This window comes from Mauremys mutica, chromosome 1 (genome assembly GCF_020497125.1).
Source record: "Mauremys mutica isolate MM-2020 ecotype Southern chromosome 1, ASM2049712v1, whole genome shotgun sequence".
Lineage (NCBI taxonomy): Eukaryota > Metazoa > Chordata > Testudines > Geoemydidae > Mauremys > Mauremys mutica.
Genome location: NC_059072.1, coordinates 83,023,661 through 83,044,490, shown reverse-complemented (window position 1 = coordinate 83,044,490; position 20,830 = coordinate 83,023,661). Strand labels below are relative to the sequence as shown.

Genomic DNA, 20,830 nt, shown 5'->3' with positions numbered 1-20,830 from the left:
AAGCAAGAATAGTCTTGTGGTTAAGGCACTTAGGACACCGGAGATCTGAGTTCAGTTTCTGGTTCTGCCATAGAATCCTCATGTGACTTTGCACAAGTCATTTAATCTCTCTTTGCCTCATTCTCCATCTGTAAAGTAGGGTTGGTAATACTTCCTACCCACCCTTTATCTATGTACTTTGTGTGGTGTTTGAGGGAAGTACTATCTCTTTCTATGTATATGTACAACACCTAGCAGAGTGGAGCCCGAATCCTAGTTTGTGCCACTAAGCGCTATTTAATATAATTAATAATAATAATAATAACAAGCTTGTGCAATAATTATATACCAATTAATTCTCTTATAATTACCCTTGCCTTCCTTCCAACCTTCCCTCCTTTAATATGAGCATTTCCCCTGATCAATTTGTGCATCATTTACATCTATCTAAAAATGTTAGCTAACCTCTGACATCTGTGTAGTAGCTTTCATTTGGGAAGCAGTAGTGGCTGGCACATCCCCTTGTTTGTCAATCGGATGACAATCATCCTGAAAAATTCCAAACAGTCTGTCACATCAAAATGAATAGGAAACATACATTTACTTAAATAATAAAAAAGGTACCACCGAAAATGTTAAGTTCTATAAATCCCAAAGAATTTTACCTGAATTTGCCCAGAATCATCAGGCTTGCAGGCAACAAAGGGAGAGATATGCTTTATTTCACAGAAGGCACAAACACCAGTGCTGATACATCTTGAGCAACTGGCAATACATAAAACAGATAGTTTGCATCAAATACAGGGATTAAGCAAATACATTAAGAAATACATTTGTGAACATGAAATTTCAGTTATGCAAAAAGTACAAACCTAACAGGACAACACTGTAAATCTTTAAACTATATTAAAATGAGCAAAACACTTATCTGTGTTATAACCTCCAGTAGGTCCAGAGTTCTACCCACCAAGGAGAAAGAAGAGATGCTCCCTGCAACTCTTCCCTATCTCAATGTTTATTACAGTCAGAAAAGGAAAAGTGTTGATTAAGGGGTATAGGAACAGAGGACACAGAACTGGAAGGGACCTCCTTGGATCATTAAATCCAGTCCTCTGCTATCGCAGGCAACCCTGCCATATATATAATCTTGTTCATAATCTATCCACATCCTGTATGAGTAACTCCCACTGCTCTCAGTAAGAGTTCTCAGTTCAAAATAAGCCCAGAATATGGTGCTAAAGAATGGATGTGTAGATATAACTGCTCCTTGGGTTTCAATATTACCACTATTTCATTAGGTGTTACTTCCTGCTGTTAACATCACAACAAATGGCATCACTGCTTTAATAGGAGAAAACACCTTAAGATGAACTTCACACACTTTTCTGGGTCTTCTGTATCCATTCATCCGGGTTAGACCATGGGAGGGTACAACATGGCCCTCAGCCCTTACACACGTAAAATGTCCACTGACATCCAGGTTACAGCCTTTATTATTTCAGTGGGAGTTAGCATTGTTATAACGACCCTCCTGTAGCTGCCAGGGGCTTATTAGAAATATCTCTTTTTATCATTTGATTTTAAAACAGACACCACATGAAAGCAGCTTTATAAAGCCACAAAAAAGGGGAGAGGATATAGGCCAGGAAAAGGGATTTCTCAGCCTCTGGTGAAGTGCATCCCCCTTTTTAAATACTTAAAAAAATAACATGCACACACCTCCGATACACAGTCCTTAGTGAATGTATTTAGAAAACAAACTCTTACTTTTTCAACTGAAATGTTTCTGACAAATTCCAAGAATCAGCGATGAGTGTCACTTCAACAGCTGAAATATCTGGAAAAAAGTTACCTGTATTAGATGTATGTTGGTTACCATGCTACAAGAAATAACTGAATATACATTGACTTAATCTTAGCAGACAACATACATCAAGCTGCATCCTGGTTGGTATGTTTGTCCTCTCTCTCTCCCTCTTCCCTCACATATACACTTTTGCTTTATATAACAACAACAACAACAACATAATTTTGTCTTTCTACAGCACCTTCCATCCGAAATTCTCAAAACACTTTACACACTTTCATGATTTAAGCTTGGCATCACCCCTGTGAGGTAGGAAAGTAATATTATCTTCATGCCAAGAGATGAGGAAACTCCCCTACAGAGGAATTCAGAGAATCATAGAATATCACAGTTGGAGGGGACCTCAGGAAGTCATCTAGTCCAACCCCCTGCTCAAAGCAGGACCAATCCCCAACTAAATCATCCCAGCCAGGGCTTTGTCAAGCCTGACCTTAAAAATCTCGAAGGAAGGAGATTCCACCACCTCCCTAGGTAACCTATTCCAGTGCTTCACCACCCTCCCAATGAAAAAGTTTTTCCTAATATCCAATCTAAACCTCCCCCACTGCAACTTGAGACCATTACTCCTTGTTTTGTCATCTGCTACCACTTGAGAACAGTCTAGATCCAACCTCTTTGGAACCCCTTTTCAGGTAGTTGAAAGCAGCTATCAAATCCCCCTTCATTTTTCTCTTCTGCAGACTAAACAATCCAGGTTCCCTCAGCCTCTCCTCATAAGTCATGTGCTCCAGCCCCCTAATCATTTTTGTTGCCCTCCGCTGGACTCTTTCCAATTTTTCTTGTAGTGTGGGGCCCAAAACAGTACTCCAGATGAAGCCTCACCAATGTCAAATAGAGGAGAATCCCTCGATCTGCTGGCAATGCCCCTACTTATACAGCCGAAAATGCCCTTAGCCTTCTTGGCAACAAGGGCACACAGTTGACTCATATCCAGCTTCTCATCCACTGTAACTCCTAGGTCCTTTTCTGCAGAACTGCTTCCTAGCCATTCAGTCCCTAGTCTGTAGCAGTGCATGGGATTCTTCCATCCTAAGTGTAGGACTCTGCACTTGTCCTTGTTGACAGGGGCGGCTCCAGGCCCCAGCATGCCAAGCGCGTGCTTGGGGAGGCAAGCCGCGGGGGGCGCTCTGCCGGTCGCTGCGAGGGCAGCAGGCAGGCTGCCTTCAGCAGCTTGCCTGTGGAGGGTCCGCTGCTCCCGCGGCTTCGGTGGACCTCCCGCAGGCGTGCCTGCAGAAGGTCCGCTGGTCCCGTGGCTTTGGACCTCCCACAGGTTTGCCGAAGCTGTGGGAGCAGCGGACCCTCCGCAGGCAAGCTGCCAAAGGCAGCCTGCCTGCCGTGCTTGGGGCGGCAAAATCCCTAGAGCCGCCCCTGCTTGTTGAACCTCATCAGATTATTTTTGGCCCAATCCTCTTATTTGTCTAGGTCCCTCTGTATCCTATCCCTACCCTCCAGTGTATCTACCACTCCTCCCACTTTAGTGTCATCTGCAAACTTGCTGAGCGTGCAGTCCACACCATCCTCCAGATCATTAATGAAGATATTGAACAAAACCGGCCCCAGGACCGACCCTTGGGGAACTCTGCTTGATACTGGCTGCCAACTAGACATGGAGACATTGATCACTACCCATTGAGCCCAACGATCTAGCCAGCTTTCTATCCAGCTTATAGTCCATTCATCCAGCCCATACTTCTTTAAGTTGCTGGCAAGAATACTCTGGGAGACCGTATCAAAAGCTTTGCTAAAGTCAAGGAATATCACATTCACTGTTTTCCCCTCATTCACAGAGCCAGTTATCTCCTCATAGAAGGCAATTAGGTTAGTCAGGCATGACTTGCCCTTGGTGAATCCATACTGACTGTTCCTGATCAGTTTCCTCTCCTCTAAGTGCTTCAGAATTGATTCCTTGAGGACCTGCTCCATGATTTTTCCAGGGACTGAGGTGAGGCTGACTGGCCTGTAGTTCCCCGGATCCTCCTTCTTCCCTTTTTTAAAGATGGCCACTACATTAGCCTTTTTCCAATCATCTGGGACCTCCTCCGTTTGCCATGAATTTTCAAAGATAATGGCCCATGGCTTTGCAATCACATCTGCCAACTCCTTTAGCACCCTCAGATGCAGCGCATCCAGCCTCATGGACTTGTGCTTGTCCAGCTTTTCTATATAGTCCTGAACCACTTCTTTCTCCACAGAGGGCTGGTCACCTCCTCCCCATGCTGTGCTGCCCAGTGCAGTAGTCTGGGAGCTAACCATGTTCGTGAAGACAGAGGCAAAAAAAAGCATTGAGTACATTAGCTTTTTCCACATCCTCTGTCACTAGGCTGCCTCCCTCATTCAGTAAGGGGCCCACACTTTCCTTGACTTTCTTCTTGTTCCTAACATACCTGAAGAAACCCTTCTTGTTGCCCTTCAAATCCCTTGCTAGCTGCAAATTAAGTGACTTCCCCAGGATTACACCGCATGTCTGTGGCAAAACCCGAATTTCCCAGCTTCCAGGCTTGTGCTTTAACCACTAGACAGGTGCTTCTCTTCACAAACAATACTTCCTTCTCTTTCTGTCTCAAACTCTTCTACAAACTGTGCTATCTACACAGTAGCTATTTTTATCCTGTTTAAATATTTTATGACTATAAAATATGATTTGCTATTATTTCAGCCAGTAATTACTATACCAACAATTCGTTGGCAGCTATGCAATGAAAGAATACCTTCCTCTCTCATAAGCTGAATACCACACTCAAAAGTATAGCCAGGCATTTGCCACTTAAGCTATGATGTGTGCTTTGCAATGGTCCCATATTTTTCTGAGTGTGTGTGCGAGCCTGCATGCACATGCATGCAGAACAAATAACTGCCCGAGCTCAAGTTACACCTACCCACCTATGTGTGTTAGCTGGTCATGGTCAACCCTGGGATGAACACTTACTTTGGGACTACTCATAGGGTTAAGTATCAGAGGGGTAGCCGTGCTAGTCTGGATCTGTAAAAGCAGCAAAGAATCCTGTGGCACCTTATAGACTAACAGACGTTTTGCAGCATGAGCTTTCGTGGGTGCATCCGACGAAGTGGGTATTCACCCACGAAAGCTCATGCTGCAAAACGTCTGTTAGTCTATAAGGTGCCACAGGATTCTTTGCTGCTTTCATAGGGTTAAGTACTTTGCCGCAATGGGGCCAGAATGCCAGATTTTTAAAGGTATTTTAGTTATCTAAAGATGCAGATAGGCACCTAGCAGGATTTGAAAATTCACACTAAGGCATATCTGCATCTTTAGGCACGTGAAAACCTTTAAAAATCTGGTCCATAGTGCATAAAGTTAACCATGCGCCTAAGTCACTGCATGATCAGAGACTTAAGTGGTCATAATTCACCATTTATTAATAAGTGCTTGAATGGGGGGAGGGGAGAGAGAATGAGCAAAGGAAAGATATTTCGCTGCTTCTGGTGGAGTTTATGCCTTCTTTAAATACTAAAAACAAATTACTCTTATCCTTGGCTGATCAAGTTGTTAGCGGAAAAACAGCTGTTGATTTCAGTATGAGCTGGACTGAGCTGAAGAAGAATGCATCAGATTGCACTGAGCAGTAGCTGTTTTCAAAGCATTTTCCCTGGTGAGAAGATCACAGGAGTCTCGCAAAGGCCCTTTCTCACAGGGTGAGGGCAACTCAATATCAGATAGCGTGTACTTTTCAACATACTTGCCACACCCATGGTTCTATTAGTAACTGATGTGTAGCAGTAGTCATAACTGTAGTAAAATGACAGTAACACCTAGAAGCTCTAGTTGAATTCAGGGCCCCATTTGTGCTAGGCATTATACAAACACATTGTAAGCAACAGACCCCCCCCACCATAAAAAAAGAGGGGGGAAGTGACAAATTCTACAACTGTGCTAACGTGGCTCATGTGAGTGGGTCAATAATAGGCATTATAAAAGTTCCTAATGTATTTATGACACTACTTGCATTTTTAAAAGTCCATTAATATGTATTTACAACGGACAGCTTAATGCCCTGGAGTCATCCTCTATTATCCCAGCTGTCACACACTTATGACAATAGCTTTTCCTTTTGTTTTTAACAATAAATATTAGAAAAAGATGTCAACACACACAGAAATACATTTAAGTAACAGCTCGGGCTGTGAAGCCTGTGACTCCAGTGGGAGTTTTGCCTGAGCAAAGACTGCAGGATGAGACCTTAAGACCTCGACACTGCAAGTAGCTCCCAATGGGAACAAGACTCCATCTGTGCAGAGCTCTTTGCAGGTTTGGGGTCTACAATAAAATCAAGACTGTTCAGAAATTAAAGCTGATGTTTCATTTATCCCTTTACATGGGAGTATTAAAAGAGGACCAGATCTACGCATACTGTTATGTATCTTTTGGTCTACAATACTTAGGAAAAGAGAAAAGGTTAATGCTAGCGTTTTAGCGTCTACGTTAAATTTCCTTATCCCACTGTTTTTTGACAAACTCTCAGTACATTTTAAAGATGTTTTATTTTTGTGTTCACTAATATGATTGCATCCTTGCCTGTCATTTGTTTTAGAGCTCTCTTTTCTGCTTTGGCACCAGCAGTTTCTAGTGGACTAGAGAAAAATTGTAAAACAGATCTTTAAAAGATCCATATACATCCACACAGATCCATGAAGCAATGCACAGGGAAAAAAGATTATGTTACTAATTGAACAGAAATTGGTGTCATGGATTACCTTCTGAGCTATTTTGGGACTGAATCCTGAATTCCAGAAAGTGAATTCCAAGCTTATAATAATTCACAACCTGATTCTAAGACTTACACTCATCCAAGTCAGGAAACATACCACATGACCTATCTGTCCAATCAGAATAATTCAGATTTTTAATACTCACAACTAACTGCTCATGAACAAAGCCATGGACTAAGAATTACTGCAGAATGATACAGTGAATAACTCTGAATAATGAATGAAATCAAGAATAGATTTGTTCACAGTCAGTTCACTGTCTTTTTGCAGGCAATTCACAAACATGAAGAGGCAAAATTTATCAAATACATTAATCTTTACAATTATCACTCAGCCAATCACCATTGAACCCTAAGTTTTTCTATCTACAGTTGATAAACAATGTATTGTAAAAACACTGTTCACTAACGTTAAACTATAATTCAGATATACATACAAATTTTTCTCTCATTTCACACTGGTACAACAGTATTAAAAGCCAAATTCTGGTCTCCAATATGAGAACAGAATTTGATTCTTAACCACTAATTCACATTAGTTTTCAACATCTCTTGCCAGTAGTCTCCAAACAAAGCTATTTTCCAGAAAAAAATTGAGAGACTGTATGAGAAGGTATTAAACAGCATATTTTGCAGTATAAACAAAATCAACCCTGCCCCTCAGTTTAATTCAGATTGAAATCAATAGGCCTTTTAGCATGTAATTGAGGACAAAATTGAGCCCAAAGTAGGTATAACATTATAATCATGAATGTATGTGTGACAGCTGCTATCTTAGCCAACACAGCAGGGGCTGGACCAAGCACTTCCAGAGCTAAAAGACTGAACTAGTATAGGTTGAGCTAAAGAGACACGGCTTCCCAGATGGCAGTTGAAACAACTCAAATTCTCTGCAGATTGGCGCAGAAGGGGACCTATAACATCTTCAGTAGAGGGTTACATATAAACAAAACTTGAACGATCAAGCACACTCTAATATGTTCAAATCACTTGCCAAAATAAGAATCAAGTGTTTTTCAAATGAAAAACCTTAATACAAAGTATGGTCTACATCAGTGGTCACCAACTGGTCGATCGCTATCGACTGGTTGATCCTGGAGCCTCTGCCAGTCGATCGCGATCTCTGGCTGCTAAAAGCCGGCAGCGCAGCGGGGCTCATGCAGGCTGCCTGCCTTCCCTAGCCCCATGCGGCCCCAAGCGGCTGGCTGCTGGCACATCTCTGTGGCCCCAGGGATGTGTGTGTCTGAGGCAGCTCTGTGCGCTGCCCCCTGCCCCCAGCACTGTCCCTGCCCTGCGGGGGCAGCGCTTGCGGGTGCAGACAGTGCATGGAGACATGAGAGCAGAGACGTGACAGCACCCAGCTGCTTCCGGGAGCGGTGTGGGGCCAGGGCAGGCAGGCAGCCGACCGGGAGCTGCCTGTGGTAAGCACCTCCCAGCTGGAGCCTGCACCTTGCACCCCCTCTTGCATCCCAAACCTCTGCCCCAGCCCGGAGCATCTGTCCCCTCGTTAGGGTGACCAGACGTTCTGATAAAATCAGGACTGTCCCGATATCAAGCAGTTTGTCCCGCGTCCCGACCAAAGTACGGTTGGGATGCCAGTTGTCCCGATATTTTGTTTCAGGTGGGTTTTTGTTTTTTTTTCCTTGTTGCTCTGGGCGGCGGTGACAGGCAGGGGAGTGCCTTTTCAATTGTTACACTCACCCGGCATGTCTGGGTCTCGGCGGCATTTCCGCAGAGGGTACTTCCTTCTTTGGTGGCAAGGCTTATTACCTGCTGCCGAAATGCCGCCGAAGACCGTCAATGACTGAGGGCCCCTCCGCCGAAGTGCCGCCGAAGACTCAGACGGGTGAGTGTAACAATTGAAAAGGATGTGGTGGTTCCGATATTTTGGACTTCTCATCTGGTCACCCTACCGCTCGTATACCCAAACTCCCTCCCAGAGCCCGCACCCCGACCTGCACCCCAACCCTCTGCCCCAGTCCAGACACTCCGCCCCAGCCTGGACACCCCACAGTTGAAAATGTTACACTGATTTGTGACAATCCCTGAAGGATTTTGGATCTATAAACCACAAATGACACTAACAAAAAGTAAAACTCATGAACTGTCCAGTGGATTCTATGAAATTAGGTACAGTGTGACCATATGACCCCTGCACCCAAATTCCCTCCCAGAATTGCACCCCTCACTCCTGCATCCCAACCCTCTGCCCAAGGCTCAGCCCAGAGCCCACTCCCACACTCTGAACCCCTTGGCCCCAGCCCAGACTCTGCATCCCCTCCCCCACCCCAACCCCAATCCCAACCCAAACCCACTGCCCCAGCCCAGTGAAAGTGAGTGAGGGTGTGGGAGAGTGAGCGATGGAGGATGGGGGGAATGGAGTGAGTGGGAAGGGGCCGTGGGGAAGGAGCGGGGCAGATCCTGGGTTGATCTTAAATTCAAAAAGTGATCTTGTGAGTAAAAAGATTGGAGACCACTGATCTACATCTTATGCTCACTGGGCATGTATTCACTGTTGGTTTTAATCAGTTATAAAGGATAATGAATAAGTATTTAACATGTGGATGCTAAATAAACATACCCTTGTTATTTAGTGCTGCACTATTTAGATTGCAAGAACAGTTCATGATTTGTGGCTCTTCCTTTTTACAAAGTACTTGGTTGGTTTTTGTATCTTTCATAATACAAACAAAGTGTCCTTTGGAGACTGCCGAAACATCTCCAACTGCAGTCACAACAATCTAAAAAAAAGTAAAAATACAATTGATTACTTGCAATACTTATTAAATTGCCTTCCTGTCTTCACACAAGTTCAAACTATAGAAAGTGCAGAGAAAAACTACCATGTCAGAAGCAGACAGATTCACCAGAGGCCTGTCAAAGGGAATTCCAAGCAGGGAAGGATGCAAAAAAGATGTTGATGAGAGCTACTGCACTACTGACTTTGTTAAAATCAGAGGTGTGTGAATAGGGAGAAAAATTATTTTTGAATATTTTAACAACTGTTTAATTGAATTTTGCTTTGGCGGTGTTCTGCTCCTTTATATTCCCTTTTCGCAAATATTTGTGCAGGTCTGTATAAATGTTCATGGAAAGTTAACTTTGGGGTCTATATCCAAAATACATTTAATTACAATATAAAATCTGTTTTGTACTAAATTGGTTGGAAGTAATTTATAAATGTTAGCTCATGCAATCAAGAAACAAAATGAATATCATACAAATTGGGTGGCCAACTACACAGCTCAAAAAATGAATACTCAAAGCAATACTTGTGGCGAACAGATAATGAGCAAATCCATAAACCGAAATTTGTTTGCAAGAGACCTCCAAACAAGCTCAGATAGTGAGCAAATTAGTACAAAATGCAGTCTGTTCCTGGCCAATTCTCCAAAGGACAAAGGGGCTGTGTTTGCCCAATATATTAATCATTATGAATTGTTTACCCCACTCAAGTCAAGAATAATTGATCAGGTGATAGTGGTAGTGCTGATTGCAGGTGGGACATTTGTAATGGTGGCAGGAGCAGTAAGACTGACACTTAAGTTGCATCTGAATAAGCTATAAACAGCTTTAGGCCTCATGGTGTTTAGCAAACATATTTCAATCTTTTTCTTATTGCCAGAAATATGTCTCAGAAATGGAGGGAATATAGAAAAGAGAAGCAAAAACAATCATGATGCTGGAGTGACTGATGTATGAGGAAAGATTAACAGAGGTAAAGATGAATAGGCTGGCAAAGAAACAACTAAGCTGGGGGACATGAAACCAGCCTACAATGATTTAAAGGACGCGATCAATGAGGCGATAGAAGAATTATTTAAGAGGGTGCAGGGGATATATCAATACAAAGGGATGAAATTAAGGCTATTGAGACTGAACACCAGAAAAAAAAATCAAAAGGAGCGAAAGCTGCACTGGTATTCATATATAAAACTAGACTCCACAGTACATATTCTTTTTTTTGTGCTAACAGGGGGACCTTTTTGGAACTCCTATAGAATTTTAAAATAACCCTGTAGTGCATAGAGCACTGGGCTGGGACTCAGGAGACCTAGGCTCTATTCCCAGGTTGACCATTGGCCTGCTGGTGACCTTGAGCAAGTCACTTCAACTCCCCGTGCCTCAGTTTCCCCACACGGGATATCAATGCTTACTTCTTTTGTGAACCATTCAGATTTACTGACAAAAAGCACTGTGCAGGAGCTAGGTATTAATAGTATTATATATCAGTTATTAGAGCAATTTCTATAGAATCTTACTGATTTCATCCCTATTAAGTTCTCTGTGGGCTTCCATCTGTACATATATTCCATTTTTCATTCCTAGGATCCTGTGATTTTTTTTCTCTATTCATTTTCACCTCAATGTTTTTGCAAACACTAGCATCACAGTCTCAAAGATCACATTTGTGTTTGTGTGCATATGCTACCTTGTAGACTGACTTCTTATAAAACCTGGAATCCAGTTAGTGCATTTCATTGATATTCCCTGGACAACGTAAGTGATAAAGTCACAATATAACTAAATCACTCCCTTGGGCAGTATAATGAAGTACTGAGTCAGCACAATAAAGCAAGGCCTTATGACCCATCTTGTGGCTGAGAAGCAAAGAGGTATAAGGGGAGCATCTATCATATCTATCAATTCACCCAGTTAGAGTCTCCACTATATTTGTCAGTTTTTGAGATGGGCAGGGGCTTGTTTATGGAGTGTAGTGAGCAAAAGTGGAACGTTCCTGTAAGTGATGCAAGAGCACATTTAAAATGACAAACAAATACACATAAAACTGTTTTTACATACCTCGTTTCTACCAATGAGTCGTATCTGGATTGTAAGGCATTTATCAGCTTCATGTGAAATGTTAACCCAGTGCCTTGAGTTATTTGAATGTGAACAATTTCCTTTTAAAGTGCACCTAAAAATAATACCACATATACACACACAAAATTTCACTAGTCAATACTTCTTTATACTAGCTTCAGTACCAGATGCAGTGCTTTAATTTATTCAGTATCTTATTGATTTTTAAAAGGAACCCAGCTGCTACCACAAAAAGCTATAGGAAAACAGTCAGACAGATCTTCTAGTCGTATTTAGCATTTTGAAATAAATACACAGCACAGTCATTTATGCATTTAGGCCCAGATTCAGCAAAGTATTCTGAAGTCAGTGGGACTTTGTTTACAAATGCACGTACACATCTGAGTTAAGATGGTCTTAGGGGGCCTGAAGTCTGGTCCCAAAGCCCACTGATGCCAATGAGACTCTTCCCACTGACGCTAATGGGCTTTGGTTCAGACCCGTCTCTGACAAGGTTTAACAAAATATATTTTGCTAGTATTAAAGTATAAATTAAATCAGAGCTGGGAGGGGTAAGCACATGAAGTTCAATTAATATCAAATTGTTGTAGAAAATATACACTGTAAATCAGACTGCACAGAAGTATGTTTAGACAGAAGACCAAGGAGCGACTAGGAATTTTTGAAATGTTTTAATAAAGCATTCATTTCCAGGAGGCAGATAATATCAAAACTATTCAAAAATGGTTTATTTGAACCACATGGAATGAAAAATATTATGCCTCAATCCTGAAACACTTATGTGGATGATTAACTTTACTTAAATGGAACTACTCAAGTATCTACAATTAAGCATGTTTGGGGCTTTAATTAATAAAATTCCTCAAGTAACAGATCCTGACATGGGATTCAATGACATTTTTCAGGGTTCACTATATGAAAGCATGTTTAGACAAACATTGAATTATCCTAAAAGGAAAAACTAATAAAAGACTGAAGAACAACCCCCACCCACACCCACACACACACGAGGCCTAAAAATCAAGATGTTGGTAGCACAAACAGAGTCAAGCAAGAGGCCACTGTTGCACCAGAACCTGCTGAAGTCCTCACAGACAATGCTCAGATCCTAACCTTACTGCAAGAAATTAAAAATGTGGTTGACAAAGTTTCACCTGAATGAAATGTGACAAATTCAGCTCTCATGTTCATTCTTGCAACCATACTGACTTCAGTAGGATCACATGGGTGCACCTGAGAGTAATATTAGACCCACTGAGTGAAAAGTTTGATCAAAGGTGCTCAGTGTTAAAGAAAGAAGGAATGCAAAACTCTGTATCTACTGTATCTTGCAGTTTATAAACAGGGAGACAGACTAACTTAGCAATATTAGCAGAAAGACAGTGATGAGTTTAAGACTGAATCTCTTAAATTATATCCAGGGCAAAGATATTTGCCAGAAGGGTCGAGAGTGAGAAACTTTCTTCTAGATTATCAGAATATCTAATGTATGTGATTTTAAAAAGAAAATTCTAACACCTACATGGCAAAAACAAGAAATGATATTTCCTGAGTTCTGTTTGTTTCAGGCCCTGGACAATGTGTCCTTCTCTGCCCGAAAGGTGGCCTTTAATGCTCATGCACAGTACTAAAAGGAAAGGTGATTTTATAGGAAACAGTGACAATGGAAAGGTATAACACACAGACCCCCATCACACCAAGTTCTTATTACTCCCCAGTACCAACTGAAATAATGCTTGACATGTCAGTAAAGCACACTTACTTAAGGGTGAGATTATCTTGTTATATCCCTATCCTTAGGCCTGGTCTACACTACAACATTAGGTCAATATAAGTCGCCTTGCCTCGACCTGTTTATGCACGTCTACACTCAAATTTGACTCCAGACAAAGTAAGAATCCCATTACGGCAATATAGTAAAACCACTTCCCTGAACGGTGCAGAGCCATGATCAACCTCCTCTGATTGATGCAGTGTGAGTGTAGAAACTGCATGACCTGAGTCAACCCTAAGAGTCCTCCCGCTACTGTCCCACAATGCCCCTCTCCCTGCAACAGTGACTGCTCTTCTCACAATATTAAATTCCACTGCCCAAGGGTGAAAGAGACCAGAAGCCTGCCCCCTTCCTGCCTTGAAAACCCTCACGTTTTTGAAATACCCTTTCCTAGTTGCCTAACTTGACGAACACATCTGGCAGCTCACTCAGTGAAGTTCTATTTTCGGAGAATCACAGTATCTTTATTAGTTCACAACAAATATTACAGAATGCGTAGTGACAGTCAAGAAATCAAACAGTACTTACAAATGCATATCATGCACCCTAGAATTCAGAGAGTGTCAGAAAACACCCTGCCATATTTATAAAGGTACAGCAAGCACCACACAACTCCTAGTGGCAGGGAAAGCCCCAGGCACAGCAGTATTTATTATTTTGCAGCAGGCACAAGGGAATAGACGCCAGCAGGCAAAAACCAAAACAATACATACTTTAAACTATAGAAGAGAGACACTCTCTCAAGACAGCAAGAGAGAACACTAATGTGGCTAACTGTAAAAAGGAATCTTTAAAGCTGCCCTCAAATGCATAGCTCCACGTTGGGCTCCTGTAATAGCCCTGGTGTCAGGTTGTTCAAACTCAGCAGACAGCCACTCCATCCTGATGGCAGCTTTTCTCTCTTTGCCTCATGTATATGATGCCTATACAACACGCAGCTATAACCACTGGGATTTTTTCCTCGCGGAGATCTAATCTCTAGTGAATAAAACACCAGCAACCCTTCAATCTACCAAAGAACATTCCACAGTCATTCTGCACCTACTGAGCCTGTAGTTAAATCTTTCCTTGGTGCTGTCAAGATGGCAGGTGTATGGTTTCATGAGGCAGGGGAGCAAGGTGTAGGCTAGGTCCCCCAGAATCACTACTGGCATTTCCACATCACCAAAGGTAATCCACTGGTCAGGATAGAATATCCCTGCATTCAGCTTTCTCAGCCATCCTGTGTTCTTAAAGATGAGAGCATTATGCACCTTCCCTTACCAGCCTACATTGATTTCAATGAAGCAGCCCTGGTGATCCACTAGCACTTATATTACCATAGAAAAGTAGCCCTTTCTGTTGGTGTACTTACTAGCGGAAGGCTGGTGCCAAAATAGGGATATGTGTTCCATCTATCACCTCGCCATGGTTCAGGAATTCCATGGCTTCAAATCCATCCACTATTTCTTGCACATTGCCAAGAATCACAGTCCTGCATAGCAGGAGACAATTAACAGCCCCACACACTTGCATGACAATGGACTCCACTGTGGATTTTCCAACTCCAAAATGATTTCTCACTGAACAGTAGCAATCTGGTATTGCAATCTTCCAGAGCATGATCACCACACTCTTCTCTACTGTTGGTGCACCTCTCATTCTGGTGTCCCTGCACTGGAGGCCTGGGGCAAGCTTGGAACAGAGATCCAGGAACATGGCCTTTTGCATCTGAAAGTTCTGCCGCCACTGCTCATCATCCCATACCTGCATTACAATGCAATCCCACCAGTCAGTGCTCGTTTCTTGGGCCCAGAAGTGGTGCTCCACCATCTGCAGCTGCTCATGAACACCAACAACAACCTGGAATTTTTGTTTTTCTATGTCCATCAACAAACTCTCCTCAGAGACATCATCATCTTCCTCATCTTGGTTGTTGCAGTACTTCCTGAAGGTCAGCAGTCTGTATTTGCAATGGTCATGAGACTAGTGCTGAGCTCTGAGGGCTCCCTGCTTGTGTCAGAGACAGCAGACACTGAAAAGTACCATACAAGTTTGTGGCATTTTTAAAAAAAAGTCATAAAAATTATGGGACGTGGAAGGTACTATGGGATGGAGAAACTTGCATGCTGGGAACTTGACACCTCGCTTCCCAAAATGCCTGGCGAATCATTACTATCCCAGAAAACCCTGAGAAAATGTTCCAAAAGGCAGTGACTCAGGTGGGGGTGCATGGCCCACTGGGATACCTACCCGTGGTGCATCACACTACATAAACACAAGCACTCCTGGTGAGTACACACAGCACCAACACAAGCAGCCAAGTTTACTCATAGACTTTGAGAATTGTACATTGACATAACTTGCAATGACTGTAGTTTGTAGTGTAGACAAGGCCTTAGCCCATACTGTATAAATAATAAATTGGGATCTAACAAAGCCACATACTTTTTTGATCCACTGGGTACTTACAAGTGGCTACTGGTATCTGGCAGACAGTTAGCAGCAATCAGCATTCAGATTCAGAAAATTAGTAGGGAGGGAAAGAACTATGCATTAAGAGTGAGCAGGTGAGGGTATCTGGAGCCCAGTCATGATGGAGGCAGAGAACTGGGACTGGATCAGTGGCACTGTATATGAGGGAGATGGGACATGTAAGCAAGGGAGGACACAAAGAAATTGATGTGAATGACTGGGAACCTTGAAGATGGGAGCAAGTTTAGAAGGACAGAGTCTGGCAATGTCTGAGAGCAGGTGGCAGATTTGACAGAGTCAAGGTGGCCTGGTCCAGGTTAAGTATTTGCAATTAATTTCACAATGAGATTTGCAAAATGCACGAATTTGTGTACAGACAGATGCAGAATTGAGAATTTGTCACATCTTTACCAGCAAGCAAAATATTTATTCTGTTAAAGATCCCTTTTCACAATGTGCATCACTTCATTCATATACCATGAAGAGCACTATATCTAGATGCACAGATTCATTACTATATGATTAAGTCAATAAAGGACCTTCACCTAGGTTACCACTGTGTTAACCAAAAAGCCATTTTGGTTTACTGTACTTCATCTCTTTATTGTCTTGCTGCAACATGCTGGTTTCCTGGTGCAAAAGCCCAGCCCTTTCTGAAGAAATGTGGCCTGATTTCAAAAGTGCTGATCAACTCATTTCCCACTGAAGTCAAGGGGAGCTGCAAGTGCGCAGTACATTTGAAAATTAAGGTGCTCTTCAGTAAGAAAAAGAACACAGATGTGTTGTATTCTTTTCCTATGTGAAATGCATAAAAAATATTAGCACCTCCAATTGGATTCATTCCAACACACTTCAGTTAAGCACGTGGAAATTAAATACAATCCAGATGAAACGCTCTATTCTGTTATTAAAAGTTTTGACAGACTGAAGGGAATGTATGCACTAGCCCTTATTTAATGAAAAAGTAGAAAAAAAATGTTTTGTTTCATGTATACAGATGTGACAAGATGTACACATTTTCATATCAGAACACCATCATTTAAATCAATACTGATAATTTTATCCCTTTAAAATCAGATGATAATAAGTTTTATTCAAATAAAGGGAAAGTGTGTTTAAGACAAACATTCATCCTTAAGTAAAAGAGCAGATAAGGATAAATTATTGTACAAAGAACAAGTTGGGCACTGCCCTTTTATCTGCTGACAACAACAAGTGTACTTCTGGCACATGATAAAGATGTACTACAGAGTATATTGTTTTTAGTGTATATGTAGAAACTTAAATAAAAACATCTGTTAAAAACATCTCCACCTCTTTTTCTAAAAATTCACTTTTCATCCTCAATCTGCAAAAACAAATCCATTAATACTGAAAAATCGTTTGGGTGTTAAGTAGGTTGTATATTACAATAATTTGGTTTCTTAAAAATGCAGATTTTCTTTCTCTCCAACAGATGGAAACTTTTGGTGATATCTCTCCCCTTCATTAACAGGATATTTACTGACTAATAGTTCTTGTCTATTCTATGTGTAACTTCTCACATAGAAAACCTGAAACCTGAAAAGCTCAATACGGGTAACATAAATAACGAAAGAACATAAAAACAGGAACAGCCATGCTGGGTCAGACCAATGGCACATCTAGCCCAGTACCTGGTAGTGGCCCATCCCAGATGCTGCATGGGCAATGAATAGAACACGGCAAATACTGAGTGATCCATTCCCTGTTGTCCAGTCGCAGCTTCTGGCAATCAAAGATTTAAGGACACCCAGAGCCTTGGGTTACATCCCTGACCATCTTGGCTAATAGCCATTGATGGATCTATCCTCCAAACTGATGGACCTATCCTCCATTAACAACATAGTTTTGGTGGAACTTCTGTTCTGGGTCAGCAAAAGACAACTTGGATAAAACAACTTAAAAGATACTTGATTACTGTCCACCAATATCCACCTATACCTGAGTCTTCAACAGCAGTCTGTTAACATCAAGGCAAAACAAACTGGATGGGATTAAAATTTACAGCAGTCTGCCAATCCTGCCCATGCAGCTTCAAACAAAGCAACAAAACTAATGGCAAAAATGGGAGATGCTTAGGAAGTTATTCCCTACAAACCTAGAAGAAAAATCCTCCTAACATTTTACATTGAGAATCAGGGAAGAATTCTAATACAATGAACCCTAACTGCTGAAGGAGATTCAGGACTTTATTTATATTTTCACATACAAAATATGCCTAGCATTAAAAAGAGGGTCTCTGGATACCTGTTCATGATTTAATACAACAAATGATTTTTTAAAACAGAAGAATTCACTCTTCTCACCAGTCCTACATACATTTCATAGGGAGATCCTAAATGTCCATAGGTTAACACAGCCCCTGGAAGGCATGGAGACCCTTCTCATGTGACATGTCATATATTTATAGCTAGAGGGCTTCATAAAAATTCCCATATAGCTGAAGACACACTTAGGGCTTGTCTACCCTTAAAACACTACAGTGGCACAGCAGCATTGCTGCAGCTGAGCCACTGTAGCATTTCAGTGTAGACATTACCTACACTGATGGAAGGGGGTCTCCTGTTGGTGTAGGTAATCCATCTCCCCAAGAGGTGGCATCTAGGTTGACAGAAGAATTTTTCCGTCACCCTAGCACTGACTAAACGGGGGAGGGTAAGGCTGGTTTGGCTATGTCTCTCGGGGTGTGAATTTTTCACACCCCTAAAAGACAGCTATAACGATATAAATTCCTAGTGTAGACCAGGACTAAGTTTATTATGAATACAGCCCTGAATTATTAAAAAATAACATTTAATTATGTTTTTGTATGAAAGTCTAAAATACCAGACAATACCTTTTGCTTAAATAACACCATCCACAGTGTGGATCCTTTGCAGATAAACATTCTTTACAGGAACCATATTTACTGCAGTTTGCAACCTGTATTCTTCTCACCTAAAAATACAGAAAGCAATAACTTACACTGAACCGCATTAGCTCTGCTCAAAAAGGGCAAAAGGAGTAGGGGATCCAAAGATATTTTAATGTTTATACTAATCATCAAACTAACATCAGTACAAAATGAATGTTTATTCTTTGCCTTTAAAAAAATCTACAGCAAGCAAGTGGTATACTTAAAAAAATAGATATCCACTGGATATCTGTGGAGTTTTCTCATTAGTTAACTCGCAAAGTAAGGTAAATTTTAGTCTGGAAAACTAGCTATTAGGTTCTAACTTCTGAAAAATCTAGTGTTACCATAAGTGGATACAGGAGAAATACTGGAGTAGCATAGTGAATTATGTATAATAGAAAGGGGCATGTTTATGATGAATCTTCTAGTTTAGCAAAGAATGGATTTTTGCCTCTTAAAAATCAAATTTTTAAATGTTGCAATGAGTGTGCATCCAAAAATGCATGTGCAAAAAATGCATCTGTGCATGCAAATAGATATTTGCATGTATGCATTGGGTAACTACACATGCAAACTGGTACAAATGCATGGAATTATGAAACGTGTTCAAAATTCCATTTTAGTGTGCAAAAACAGGTTAGTGTGCATACATGTGTATTTGAAAATTTGTCTCTAATATTCCAATTAACCATTTTCAATAGGAAATAATTTAAATGAAAACTATGAACATTATTTATAAATGCTAAACATTTTCCTGATTCAAAATATTTGCTTATAAATTGTATTTCAGGCATTAAGATTGTTTGGTTTTGTTTATTGTGGTTTTGCTCAGACCCTCGATCAACTCTTACTCCAAATATATACAACAGAACCCAATTTGTTTGAAGGTGTCTGAAATAATTAGGGGTTCAGTTCATTAGGGGAATTTACTAACAAACTTAAGTTTGTACTTAGGATCAGAAGTCTCCTTTTATGAAAGATCTTGCTAAGCCCCTAAGCAAGGTTTTGGAGAGGTATTTATTCCTAAATGTTTCTCCATAGTAATTTGCTCTTCCAACAAGACTAAAGAATATCAAGCTCTTTCTTCTAAAGATCTAGACCTATTTTTAGAACAGTAAACTTTTGCACTTTGAGATTCTCCATCCTTGAAAGTCAAGGGGTGTCTATAACAATTTGTAATCATTCTGCTAGATTTTAGGGTAAAAATATGATTTTCACTGGCACTGAACAGACTTTATCTTAAGGGAAGGTATAAAAGTCATGGGTGAAATCCTGCCCCCCATTGACTTCGATAAGGCCAGGATTTCAAACCCATATCTCGAATTAACATAATTCAATAGTACAGACTGCAAAGCCTGCTACCAAATGCCGTACATTATAGAGAACTAGACCACTGGCTCAGCGCTTTGTTCCCACAGAGTTTATGGAACCTGTTCATCAGCAGGTCTTCTATGCAGCTTGAGTTCAATCGTGACTAGTTCCAAACACTCTAGTCTCGATCCAGCAAAACACTTAACCATGTGCTTAACTTTAATCATATGAGTACTCCCTCAATGGGAGAACATAAAAGTCATCATGGGTTTAAGTGCCTATTATGAGCTCTGCAGATCTAAAGCCAAACTTTGGGGGATGCAGCCAACCTTTGGTTAACTGCAGCTTGGATAATCAAGGTTTGATTGTAATTCAAATGAAAAGCTCTACTTATACAATAACAGAAAACTTATTAAAGTCTTCAAGATAGCAGTTAATCATTTAATCATTTTATCTAGTATTGTACCAACCTCGTTAGCAAATGACAGATATATGTAGTCACTATCCACTGGGTCAAGTACAAGTTTGGGAAAAACAGAAGATTCTTCTTCAATTTCATACAAAATCTCTGGGCAGTTCGGTTCCATATTGTTGTTAAGAATAGCCTAAAAACATGAGATATAAAATTATCCACTAAACCCCTTAACTAACAAGAAGACAGTTAATATTTTAATCATAAATCCTTTCCATGCTCTGACAGTGGCTACATCATTAGACCACTTAGAGGACTTATTGTGACCTGATTTCTTCAGAAATGCATCTGGTTCTCATAATTCATAAAGTTGGAGGACAAGAACATCAGATCATATTTTCTGTAGCATAGAAACTGGATATATTTTGTATTGAATCTGGATCTTGGAGTAGGGTAGATAATGTAATTTTTATCAGTATTAAATAACTAACTGACATCAACATCAAACGAGGAGGAAGAGAGAGATATACCCATGCGATATGAAGTGTGTAACAATTTCTATCGG

At 41.0% G+C, this 20,830-nt stretch overlaps 1 protein-coding gene across 1 annotated transcript in view; it reads right to left on the bottom strand.

Moving 5' to 3' along the window:
- The window catches only part of PLXNC1 (plexin C1), an 86,116-nt gene that overhangs the window by 51,910 nt on the left and 13,376 nt on the right, over positions 1 to 20,830 (bottom strand). Inside the window, exons 3-9 of the mRNA XM_045000887.1 lie at positions 20,324 to 20,458; positions 18,483 to 18,583; positions 11,377 to 11,491; positions 9,155 to 9,314; positions 1,747 to 1,816; positions 645 to 744; positions 445 to 528 (exon numbers count right to left, since the gene is read on the bottom strand). Of these exons, the coding sequence (XP_044856822.1) occupies positions 445 to 528; positions 645 to 744; positions 1,747 to 1,816; positions 9,155 to 9,314; positions 11,377 to 11,491; positions 18,483 to 18,583; positions 20,324 to 20,458 (765 nt within the window). The remainder of the gene's footprint in view (positions 1 to 444; positions 529 to 644; positions 745 to 1,746; positions 1,817 to 9,154; positions 9,315 to 11,376; positions 11,492 to 18,482; positions 18,584 to 20,323; positions 20,459 to 20,830) is intronic.